General features: G+C 39.4%; 1 protein-coding gene across 1 annotated transcript in view; it reads right to left on the bottom strand.

Annotated features, from left to right (window-relative positions):
• Window positions 1–12683, bottom strand: part of NCKIPSD (NCK interacting protein with SH3 domain) — a 65181-nt gene that overhangs the window by 10621 nt on the left and 41877 nt on the right. The window contains exons 6-9 of the mRNA XM_039345588.1: window positions 11861–11947; window positions 10654–10792; window positions 2066–2146; window positions 297–425 (exon numbers count right to left, since the gene is read on the bottom strand). Coding sequence (XP_039201522.1) covers window positions 297–425; window positions 2066–2146; window positions 10654–10792; window positions 11861–11947 — 436 coding nt within the window. The remainder of the gene's footprint in view (window positions 1–296; window positions 426–2065; window positions 2147–10653; window positions 10793–11860; window positions 11948–12683) is intronic.

A 12683-nucleotide genomic window follows, 5' to 3' on the forward strand; every position in this document is an offset into this window, starting at 1 on the left:
GGTCTTTTAGGAAACAATTCCAACCATGCTCACCAATGGGACAATTTTTCAGATGTTCTGTGGGCACTGTGCTGCCATCCCAAGGTTAGCTTTTTATACCTGGTAAGTTTAAGAAAAAAGTTTAGCCTTCCTTAAGAGTATCTGCCCTCTTACTATTCTGAAGCATAGAATATCCCTTATCCTACAACATGTGCAAACTGAGGCCATTTTCAAGTTAGCATATGACAAGGAAAAGAAGTTCCACATTAACTGAAACCCCAATATAATCTCAGCTGGGAAAAACCTCCACCACTGACCTGGAATGTGAAGATTAAAAGCCAGAAGAACATTAATGAACAGATCAGGCAGCTGGTCTGTACTATCTGAGGGCAATCCATCTTCAATCACATGTAATAGGAACTGAATAAATTGGGAATTGAGATGCTCTGTGGAAAAAAAAAATAAAGGACATAGACATTGCATTTTTACATAGAAAGGATTAACTCTAACAGGAGATGAGTGTTAGCCTTACTGGTTAAAAACAGCCATTCTCGAAGCTAGTTGGCACTTGATTAAGGTGGTGAGATGTGTAGGAGAGGAAATTCCACTTTATTTGTAGACCTATACCAGGGGTAGGCAACCTCGGCTCTTTTATGTCTCATGGACTTCAACTCCCAGAATTCCTGAGTCAGCACAGCTGACTCAGGAATTTTGGGAGTTGAAGTCCATGAGTCATAAAAGAGCCGAGGTTGCCTACCCCTGACCTATACCATGAACTCCTGTGGAAGATTTATAAAGTGGTGGGTGGGAAGAGCACAGTTTGGAGGGGAGAATGATATGCTTTAGAGGGAAGACTTGTTCATTATTGCTTTTCTTGTATCCCCAGGCACAGTTGCAATTCCCAGTACCGTATCTATTTTTCAATTTGAGAGGAAAAGGATTTGGGAGATTGAAGGCTCAGTGAGTTTTCCCACTGTCTGCCTGAAGGACACACTCTAATTCTGTTACTGAAGATTCAACAGATTCCCACTCCAAAATTGAACTCTTTACTACTAAGGAGCAAACTTCTTGAAAGCTATCTCTATGCCAAGGATAACTCTCTTTACCTACTACACCACAAGCACTTGTAGACTTATTTACCTGTCCCACAATAGTTAGTCTAGTTACAACTAAGCCTAAATGTTAGCCACTCATCTTTGTTTGATATATCTATTATGAAAGCTCTACAGCTTATGTGAATAAACTGATCTTACAAAAACAATTGCGGGATCACACCAAGATAAAGCAGCAAAGTCTTTGTTTACTCTCTTATATTATCCAGCTTGGCAAATGTTGCTCCCAAAATTCCAAGGGAATTGACATCTCCTTTAATACTTTCCTATTGCCCCAAAGCTGCTATCTATTCTGCTAGAGTCTAGAGAAACAATAGTTTGAAGGAGCAGGGCTATCTGGATCAGTGTTTGGAAGATAAATCGATGATTTATTCCTTTTTACTTATTGGTGGTGAAAAAAAGAAAAAAAATGCAATGTAGATACTGTATCGGTTTCTAGTTTGGCCTTAAAACCCCCCACTTCTTTCTGTTTAGCAAATTGCCCTATACAATAAGCCACCCTTTGTTCTTTCTAAAGTATCCCCCAAATCTACCTTGGTCTTTTTATATCTATTCAATGCAATAACAAAACCTTTTGGTTCTAATACATTAGAAATGCATTTTACTTAAAGTTCTTTTGTGCTGCTTGATAGCCTAGATTCTCTTGATGGTGTATATCAGAATGTTTATTATATTGAGAGATTAAAAATAACACATATATTTGAAGTACAATGCAAAAAGTTTAAAAAACATTGGGATCTAGTCTATAGCTTGCTCTAGGAGCCCTGAAACCTACCAGTTAACCAATTGCTGTCACAACTTTGTATAGTTTCTATTAAGTATTTTTATCATACTTTGGATAGTTTCCCAGTTAGTAAAAGAGATCCAAAAATACAAGAGAGTTAAGAATAAGAAAGATTTAGAAATATAAGAATTCAGTCCTATTAAGTGGCTGCTTGCCATCTATTTCTGCCTATGTTGGAAATCATTCTCACCATAGTGATGGTACGGTAGAGGTTCTCCCATACAAAATATCATTGCCAGCACCAGTGCAGAGTAACACATCTTCTGATGGTCTAGGGGAAAAAAAACATTAGCTCTAACAATATTGCCATGGTAGAGTATCATGTATTCATAGTCTCAGAATTTACCATGTTTTTCTGTACAGAATCTCTCTTCTATGTTGGACATCTATACAGCCACAACTGAAAAGCATTTGTAACAAAAGCATTAAAAACCCCACATATGGACGTTTCAAATTATTACATATCTCAGTATGAGGAGATAATATACACTGTACTGGCACACAACAACCACAAAGAAGCCTTGAGTGTAAATGTTCTACAACATGCATCAGTTTAGAGCTGATGTACATCATCATCTTCTCCTAATTTGGTTAAAGCTTCAAAGATATTTCCTCTGCTTGTTGAGCCACAGGAGTAGCTCCTTTCTGATACATTAAGAAGCACTACCTATTCTAGGAACTAGCAATGTTTCAGATGTTTAATACTAGCTTATGCTATAATAAAACCAATTATTGTATGCCTTTTTCTGACACTCTTTCCTTAAGCATACAGATGGCATGTTTCTGTTTTGAACTACCCTTCAGAAAATCTGAAATCCAAAAACTGACAAGGCTGGCTAAACTGTAAGGTAAGTTGACAGATTTATTACATAGCTAAGCAACTAGGCCATATTCTAACCCAACCTGCAAATACAGAACAATTAACTCCGTAATTACTTGTTGGCTGAGGAGAAATTGTGACCAGTTGAATCGTTGCCTGTTTCCAGATGTATCTTAAAGCTTAAAACCCTATAAATGTATGCGCAATCCCTTTACAAAATAAGGTAGGGTAAGTGGAAGAAGTTAATGCGCTGGACTGCACTCTTGGGGACGATGTGTTTTATGAAAACCTGGCTCTTTAAGAGGTGATTCTGAGCATAGATTATGGGATTTTATTTCACTCCTACTGACAAGAACCACATCCCCCCCCCCAATTGTTAGTGTCCACTAACATGGACTGTGGTTGTAACATGTTGACTGTTGTTGATTGTTTTCAAACTGTTCACTTCTAACAGGAAGAAAAACACAACAATTAAAAATACATAAAAGTTAAAAAAAGATCTCCATATAAAGTACATTTAATATAATACAAACATATCCTCTAGCTGTAACTGAAGTGCGTTTCCTAAAACAAAGGGAAGATTTTCTATGGGAAAGATCTGTCTAAGCAAATGTGAGTAGAAACCTTCTGAGATTCAGTAAGATTCCAGGTGTGCAATTTTGCTTCCCTTCCAAAGCACACAAGGATCTCATGCATCAACCTGTCCTAGAGTCTCCCACTACAGCATAATTTTCACTTGCAGTGTCTATACATGAATGCTCCACAGAATCACAGCCGCTGTCTTTCCTGAATCTTAATTAGTTGGCAAGTTCCAACAGGGGTTTATGCGAGAAATGCTGCATAAGAGGCACATGGCCAGCACGAAACACACTTTGTCCTATTTATCGTAGATGCAGAAATGTACTAAGTGGTATTATAGGCAATAATAAATGATCCAATGAAAGTCATTTAAATAAAACTGATGCTTTGGTTGTCCATCTTGCAAGATCACTGGCATAAATTTATTTGATATTAGAAGAAATTTGTCCCTTTCCTATCCATGTCATTTTATTTCACTCTGAGATGGCATGACTATCACTCTCCATCAGTTGGTACTACCAGTCACAGAAACATATGCTACCGGGAAATTAATAATTAGACTAATTGGACTTTGGAAAAAGTGCAAAGAAAAGCAACTAAGATGATGAAAGGCCTGCACACAAAAACATATGAAGAACAGTTGCAAGAAATGGCTATGGCTAGTCTAGAGAAATGATAGCAGTATTCCAGTATTTGAGAGGTTGCCACAAAGAAGAGAGGGTCAGCTTATTTCCCAAAGTACCAGAAAGCAAGACAAGAAACAATGGATAGAAACTAATCAAGGAGAGAAGCAACTTGGAATTAAGGAGAAACTTCCTAACAATGAGAACAATTAACCAGTGGAACAGCTTGCCTTCAGATGTTGCGGGTGCTTCATCACCAGAGATTTTAAAGAAAAGACTGGACAGCCACCTGTCAGAATTGGTATAGGGTCCCCTGCTTGAACAGGGGGTTGGACTAGACCTCCAAGGTCCCTTCCAGTTTGATTCTGATTGATTGAATCAGGATTAACAGGATTGACCTTAACATTCCTGAAAATGTGAAAAGAGGGCAGAGAAGTCCATGCTTTGGATGCATTCCCCTTGCTCTTATATAAAACAGAATAAAGAAACATGCTCTATAGGAGTCTTTTTCAAGCTAGACAACTTTAAGATGTGTGGACCAACTCCCAGAACACCACAGCCAGCATGCTGCCATGGGAATTCTGGAAGCTGAAGTCCACATATTTTGAAGTTGTCAAGCTTGAAAATCAGTGTATACCACTCACCTACTCAGTACAGGATGTGCATGCCATTTTTTAATTGTGACTCAAAGGCTGAGGGAAGGACTGGCCCAAAATGCTTTCAAGCCTAAAGTGGGACTAGAACTCACTGTCTCCTGGTTTTCAGCCTAGTGCCTTAACCACTAGACCAGTGTTTCTCAACCTTGACAATTTTAAGGCATGTGGACTTCAACTCCCAGAATTCCACAGCCAGCAATGCTGGCTGTGGAATTCTGGGAGTTGAAGTCCACATGCCTTAAAATTGTCAAGGTTGAGAAACACTGACTAGACCAAACTGGCAACCAACTTTCTGGAAGACTGCATCATTCTTCTACCCCTCCACCCCGTGCTGAAATTGTTTTTCAGCTTTAGACCTACACACTTATCACTGTAGCAGCTGTAACTGTTTTTCAAAGGGAATGGATGACAACTGGCAGCTGACAGACCACATCTGGTTCCCCCCTGACATCTTTTCTGAGTCCTTCACCTTTTATGTTCATCGCTACAGGCAGATTGCTTATAGAGATGAAAAACTAGGAGTAACTTTGAATTCTACTCATTTACTCTCCTGGCAGAGGAATGAATGTAGGGAGCATTTGGGCAGTTAACAAAACATTGCCAGAATTTTTAACTTATGGAGTTCATGCTTTGTTTAGAACAAACCAGGCCTCTATGAACAAAATATCCCATGCTACAAAAAAATTAATCTTCTCCAACGTACAGCTTCAAGCTTACTGCTTCCAGTGTAAGGCAATTCAAGTATAAAATATATCATTTACATTTTGTTACTATCGAACAAAGACCAGTAGCTGTTACTTGCTGAAGAGGGAAAGAGCAGGAATAATTAAAGATCTGCAAGAATTATATCAAACCATTAGAACTTCAAAAGATGGACAGCAGATAAGCCAGCGTAATTATTCCATAAATGCATTACTATGAAATTGCAAGATTTGTTTCAGTTACTTAAACTAAAGGAAATAAGAGTGTCACTGTTGTACAACAACTATGTATTTTTTAAAAAAGGAAGGTACAAACAATTCTGTGGAGAAAGCAACAAACAAGTGTATTCATTCTGAAGTTATAATACTGCAAATTACCAGGGGACTCTGCAGCTGATGGTAACACACACACAGAAAGCCAGTTTCAGAAGTGACCGAAAAATGCTTTTCCTACAGTTTTGGGTCAACATCAACATTTTATGAACTTAACATTAAGGTAGATCTTATTTTACTTTAAAGACTGCAAAAGAAAGCAGCAAGGAAGGGAAGGGTGATATTCAAAAAAGCAGGATTAACAGTAAAACTGTGTGTATAGTCTACATTGGGGGTCTTCAAACTTGGCCCTTTTATGACTTGTGGATTTCAACTCCCAGAATTCCTCAGCCAGGCAAGTCCACAAGTCATAAAAGGGCCAAGTTTGAAGATCCTTGGTGTACACTAACTTGGGCTAGTTGATGTAGAAATCAGATTACAACTGTTCTAGTTAACTGGGCCTTGCTGTATCTTATTAAAAACTTTCCAGAAGGACACTTCAAAGCTCTACAACCAGAGGTGTGACAGCAAAGAAACACTGTGGGACAAATTAACTCACAAAGGAAAACCGGGCAGTCATAATGCCAGGGTCAGTGAAGGCGTTGTATTGTTTCATCAAAATCATTTTGAATCTAGTGTTTTAGCATCCTGTATTTCTCTTTAAAATTGGGAAGCTAAAATTGGGACACTATGGAATAGCTACTGCAGGCTTGGCACCAATCTTAGTTGCTTGAGAGTCAGCAAGGATTATCCTGATCTCTGCCAGCCACAAAAAAGGATTAGACACTCTGCAATCTATCAGAAGATGGATCAGCCTCAGTTCTCAAGTTGCTAGCATCAAAATAAGCTTCCATCACTATACCATGCAAAGTCATTTTTCATGAGAAATCCTGTTTACAGTTCTTTGACAGCAACAGGGGGGAAAAAATCATCCAAGCACTGAGTTACAAAATAGCTCTTAGAAAGGAAGGAAAGCAGTGCAAAGTGTTTGCCATCTTTTGCCGCTTATTTGTTGCTGTAGTCCTCCTTTGCCAATTGTTATTTTAAATGAACTGCCATTTGAACATCAGTGAAAGAGCCATGATGTTTTGGTCATCAAAGAACACCTGCCAATCAACGCAGAGTCTCTAACACAGGGGTGTCAAACTGCCGGCCCATGGGCTGGACGCATCACATGGAAGCCACGCCCACCCCATTGCCAGTAATAGCAAAACCGGCCCGATACGTTGCGTGACATCACGTGATGTCGTGAGTTTGACATGTCTGCTCTTACACATTAACAGTGACATGTATGTAAGTTATATATAACTCATAGCCATGAAAAAGACATGCTTTGATTATAAAATATGGCAAGGAGCAAACAGATTGACACATTTTTCTGAAACTGATACCTCAGTAGTTGGACATGTATGGGGTTCATATTTTAACCTCACATGCCCCTCTGCTAATAGACGTGAATTGTTGGACATTGAAAAGAAAAGCAGAATTAAATGTAAGAATAGTAGCAATAGTAAGTAGGTGGAGGTGAGTATAGTGCCAATTTAAGTTCTTGCCATTTAGGAAACAAATGACAACCACAAAGCCAGAGTCTGACACCAAATAGATAGAAGGTCCTACCTACAAGGAAGTATCAAGAGACAACACAAATGCAAAAAACCAACACAACATGCATATTTTGTGTGAGTTTAACTGGAAATGCTTGGGCTTGGAAAGAGAAGGGGGAAGATAAAGACACAATAAGATTCCCTACTCATCTGGTTGCCAACAAATACAATTGTAAAAGAATATAAACACTGAATGGTTGATGGCAGGAATTTCTTAGAGGAAATGACTGAATATAGCAGAACATAATAGACTGACATCACTGAGAGACAGAATTGAATCCTGCTGTTTAGATGGCGGCAAGCCAGCACACCTCTTGAAGCAGAGGCAAACATCCTGCTAACATGAAGTGTCGGCAACATTTTGAAGCTCCACTATCAAGCTGCAAAGAGAAATAGCCTCCCCAAAGTTCTGCAAACAAACGTAGAAATATTTGGCCTTCTGACATGGCAGACAATCAATAAACTCCTGTGATAAAAAGAGAACTAATGTGTGAGTATGTGTACACAGGCAAATCTCAAAAGGACAGGCATAAAAAAATTTCCATATCCAGTACCTGGATCAGAATGTACCAAAGAGCAATTGCACAGTTATGTGAAAAGCTGGTTATTATGGCTGCATAGGATTTCGTATTCAAAGGATGCTTTAGGATGCATTACATTTGGCTGAGAATACTTCAGCCCAGCAAATCTTCTCCCAGATAAAGGTATGGCTACTTCAAACAATTGTACCTAGGTGCTACATTCATTGCCTATACCCCAAAGCACCTGTATGTCTTTGAATAAGAAGTACTACATATCCCTACTAAATGATTTCCAACATGACTTTGATATTTATTCAGGATTTCCCTTTTTCATTTTAATAATAATAATAATAATAACAACAACAACAACAACAACAAGAAAAAAAGCTTTGGAAGAATATCTGAAGAACAATGATGAAGATACACTGAAATTAGTATATCAGGAAGGCTTACTAACTACTGGAGAGACCAAACTGGCCTACAAGAAAGACCAAATGAAGAACAGAATAGAGGCATGGGAAGACAAAGCACTACATGGCCAATACATGAAAAAAATAGCTGGGAAAGCAGATAATAAGAAAACCTGGCAAGGGCTAAGAGCAGGAAAATTGAAGAAAGAGACCGAGGGACTAATTCTGGCTGCACAAGACCAAGCCTTAAGGACAAATGCATACAAAGTCAAAATTGAGAAGACAGCAACAGACAGTAAGTGCCGCCTATGCAAAGAAGCTGAAAAAACAGTGGACCACTTGGTAAGCTGTTGCAAGAAGATTGCACAAACTGATTACAAGCAACGGCATGACAAAGTAGCAACAATGGTGCATTGGAAGATCTGCAAAAAATATCATTTGCCTGTAAGCAAAAACTGGTGGGATCATAAAATAGAGAAAGTCATAGGAAATGATAAAATTAAACTGCTCTGGGACTTCAGAATTCAAACAGACAAGCACCTGCAACATAACACCCCAGACTTAACAATTGTCGATAAGAAAGATAAAAAAGTCTGGATAGTGGACGTGGCAGTGCCTGGAGACAGCAGAATAGAAGAGAAAGAACTGGAGAAGATAACAAAATACGAAGACCTACAAATAGAAATAGAAAGACTGTGGCAAAAGCAAGCAAGGGTAGTACCAATAGTAATAGGCTCCTTGGGTGCAATCCCAAAACAACTGGAGCACCACTTGAACAACATTGGCATTGACAAATTCGCTATTAGTCAATTGCAAAAGGCGGCCTTACTAGGAACTGCTTCCATCCTGCGACGATATCTGTAATAACATCAAACATTCACATCTGCCTATCCCAGGTCCTTGGGAAGGACTCGATAGGTAGACAAAATGCCAAATCCAGTCTGAACATCTGGCTGACTGTGCGATGATCCATAATAATAATAATAATAATGATGATGATGATGTTGTTGTTGTTGGAAGGGACCTTGGAGGTCATCGAGTCCAACCCCCTGCTCAGGCAGGAAACCCTACACCATTTTGGACAAATGGCTGTCCAGTCTCTTCTTAAAAACTTCCAGTATTGGAGCATTCATCGCTTCTGGAGGCAGATTGTAATTTTGTTAAGGTTGCCTGCCAGTTGCAGGGAAAAAGAGTCTTTTTATGATTGTACTTTTGTTGGTGCAGCCAAAATTAGCATTTTTTTTCTGCAGCCACATCATACTACTGGCTAATATTCAGTTTATTACTCCAAGAACTTTTGCCATGTAATAGTACCCACTTAGGTATTCCCAATCCTATACACGTTTGGCTTTTATTCCTTAAGTGAACTCTGCATTTGTCTGTTTTGTTCTGTTACTTTCTGTTCAATTTTCTAACTCACCAATATTGTTTTGATTTTTATTTCTGTCTTCTAGGATAGCCAGTTCGCTCAATTTTATGTAATCCACAAATCTGGTTATGTATTCCACCCATTTCTTTACCAAATCATTAATGAAACCTTGAAGCATAGAAGACCCAGAACTGAACCTTAGGACACCCCAGTCAATACCTCTCCCCAAACTGATGAGAAATCATTGAGTAAATAGCCTTATCTTTGGGAATAAATTTCAAACCAGCTACTGGCAGTGCTTTTTTTGTCATAGAGTGCACCAGAACAGAGTTCCGGCACCTTTTTTCAACGGATTTTCCAAGTTTTAAAAGTAACTTTTGAAAATTTGATGTTTGGTCCGTGCTGGTTGTGATGGCGCTGCTCTGCTTGTGGCACTGCTCGGCTTGTGATTGGTCATGTGGTTGCGTGCTGAATGCTTACTGCGAGCGGTGACTGCTATGTTTCGTTACACAACTGACGTGTGGGTGTGTGTACAGTGATTGACTATGTGCGAAAGGTAAATAATTTATTTTAAAAAAATCGTTGAATTGAAAATCTTTTTTTAATTTTTAGTGTAAAAGTGTGACCCCAAATTTAAAAATGAAAAAAAAAATACTAATTACTTCTCAACCACCAGTCCTGCTAAGAACTGAATATATAATTTTTTAAATAAAAGGTTAACAAGATGTGAGTTCAGGCACCTTTTTTCTTACAAAAAAAGCACTGGCTACTACTTTATATCTTCCACATTTTCATCCTCCAGTTCAGCCTTTGCCATCACCATGTTATGGGATATGTTGTCAAATACTTCAAGATATATTACATCAACAGCATTCTGAGATTCTTTTAAAGAAGTTATCATCATAGTCTTTAATGTAATTCCCCCCCTTACTACCTCTATCAAGGATTCTCAAAGAAAAGGAAGAGGTTATAACTGATAACTTTATTACTATACATTAGTTAAATCTATATCCAGATTTTCCACAATATCATGTTCAACACAGTCCATCGCTTCAATTACTGCAATACAGGTTTGGAATATATTCCTTAAGAGCCTCACAATGTAGTGACATGTCATCAGGAGAAGAAAAAAATATATTCTGTCTGAGCTATAGGAAGATTTACTATATAAAATATGCCTCACCTTGGGTATGAGTTTGCATATCACGGGCTAGCTCCATTGGCAGAACAGAATTAACCAGAGCAGAAATAATAGCAGCATCCAAATTACACATTGCTCCAAAACATTTCAGAAGCAGCAGGCGTAATGGAACTCTGTGTTCCTTAAGAAGAAAATGGTTTTTAATTAACAAAATACCCAACTCCAAATAATGCATGTTTCTTTTACTTGCTATTCAGAAAGTGACGCATTCCAGGTAAACTCAGAAAATAATTATTCTGTGCTGACCGCAATCATTTCAGTAAGCAAACATTAAACATTATCTATTTAAAACATTTATACTGTACAGTCGCTCACCTTATATCAAACTCTGGATGACTCCCAATCAACAATTAAATCAACATAAAGCCATATTAAACTATGAAACCTGTAAATATTAAAACAAAACCTGGCGTTAAGACCCCTGATGCTATCCCAGTGCTTTGGGGGAAACGTCAGGTCTTCGGTACTTTTCAGAAGGCTAGGAGGAGAGAGGCCTGCCAAACGTCAGGGGGAATAATGTTCCATAGGTTGTGGCTGCCACTAGAAAAGGCCTGCTTCCTAGCTCTGTGGCAGTGGTTAAAGGAAGGGATTGGGAGCGTGCCCGCTCTATCTAACCTGGTAGGATGGAGAGATGTCCTTAGGGAAATGCACTCCTCCAGTTAACCTGGACTGTGCCAATATATAGGGCTTTAAAAGCACTTTGAATTGCACTCTGAAGGAAGTTGTAAGCCAGAGCATCTCACACAATTGAGGTATTAACACGGGTAAACCTAGGGACACCCATCACTATGCATGCTGCCTCATTCTGGACCGGATAAAGATTCTGGCCATTGGATCATACTTTAGCGTAGGCGCAGTGTTTCCCAAACTTGACAATTTTAAGGCATGTGGACTTCAACTCCCAGAATTCCACAGCCAGCATTGCTGGCTGTGGAATTCTGGGAGTTGAAGTCCACATGCCTTAAAATTGTCAAGTTTGGGAAACACTGGCGTAGGGCTGCCTTCCCTGTTATTTTTATTAATTAGTCAGACTGATTGGAGATTTAGAGACGGGGGGGGGGTTGGGGAGAGAAGAGCATCCTTATAGCTATGCTGTCTTATTTGTATGTTCAAATTTATTAACATACAAGGAAGAATTAAACTATTCAAGATGCGGTCAAACTTATATGCCCTAAATGTAACGCCATACCATCTGGTAATATGTCACAAGAGATAATACTGATTCAAACTCGTTCCTCCTGCACATCTTCTTGCATACTTCTGGATCTGCATCTGTCTGTAAAAAGGAATGGGAAAAAATTAAAGTTCAGAATAGAGCAACAAAGGCCCAATTATTCCAAAATCTAGTCTATTTCCAATATGGTAATGCTAAAAGTAAATGTGCATTAAAACAGAATTTGCCTAGCAGAATGAAGAATGTTTCTTTCCCTTCCTCCCTCCCTCCCTCTCTTGGGTAACACTTCTATTTTATATAAGTTCTTACAGGAAGAAATACCTAAGAAGCTTTGGAATAAAGTCATAAACAATTTACTTGAAAAAGAGCCAAACCCAGATAAAAGATGAATGTTATTGTTATGTCCCGAGCCTTTGCAAACGGCTCGGGCGTTTGCAGGCAGTCCCGGGCAGGTGCAAAGCTGCCCGGGACCAGACAGGCTGTCGCCAGCGCCGTGCGCATGCGCGGGTGCTGGCGCGGGAAAAGTAACCCATTTACCCGGGAGTTGCCTATATAAGAGGCTGCGAGGCGTTTGGGCGTAGCTGAAGCCATCTTCTGTAAGCTGAACGCTGAATAAAAGAAACTGAGAACTCCAGCTGCTTCTCGTGTCTGTTTTCCCGCCACGGACTCAACACTGGCGACGAAGGTGGGATGCCTTGCACTACCTGGAAAGGAAGAAGTGTAAGCTTACCCAAGGAGTCCTGAGCGGCGGAAAGGAACGGCGTCGACTCGGCAGCTGCCCGCCAATCCGCTGCGCATTCGGGGGTAGGCTGGCTGATAGACCCGTCTCCTGAAGATC

Source organism: Crotalus tigris, unplaced genomic scaffold, assembly GCF_016545835.1.
Source record: "Crotalus tigris isolate CLP2741 ecotype Arizona unplaced genomic scaffold, ASM1654583v1 scf7180000017964.494433, whole genome shotgun sequence".
In the NCBI taxonomy this organism is placed as follows: Eukaryota; Metazoa; Chordata; class Lepidosauria; order Squamata; family Viperidae; genus Crotalus; species Crotalus tigris.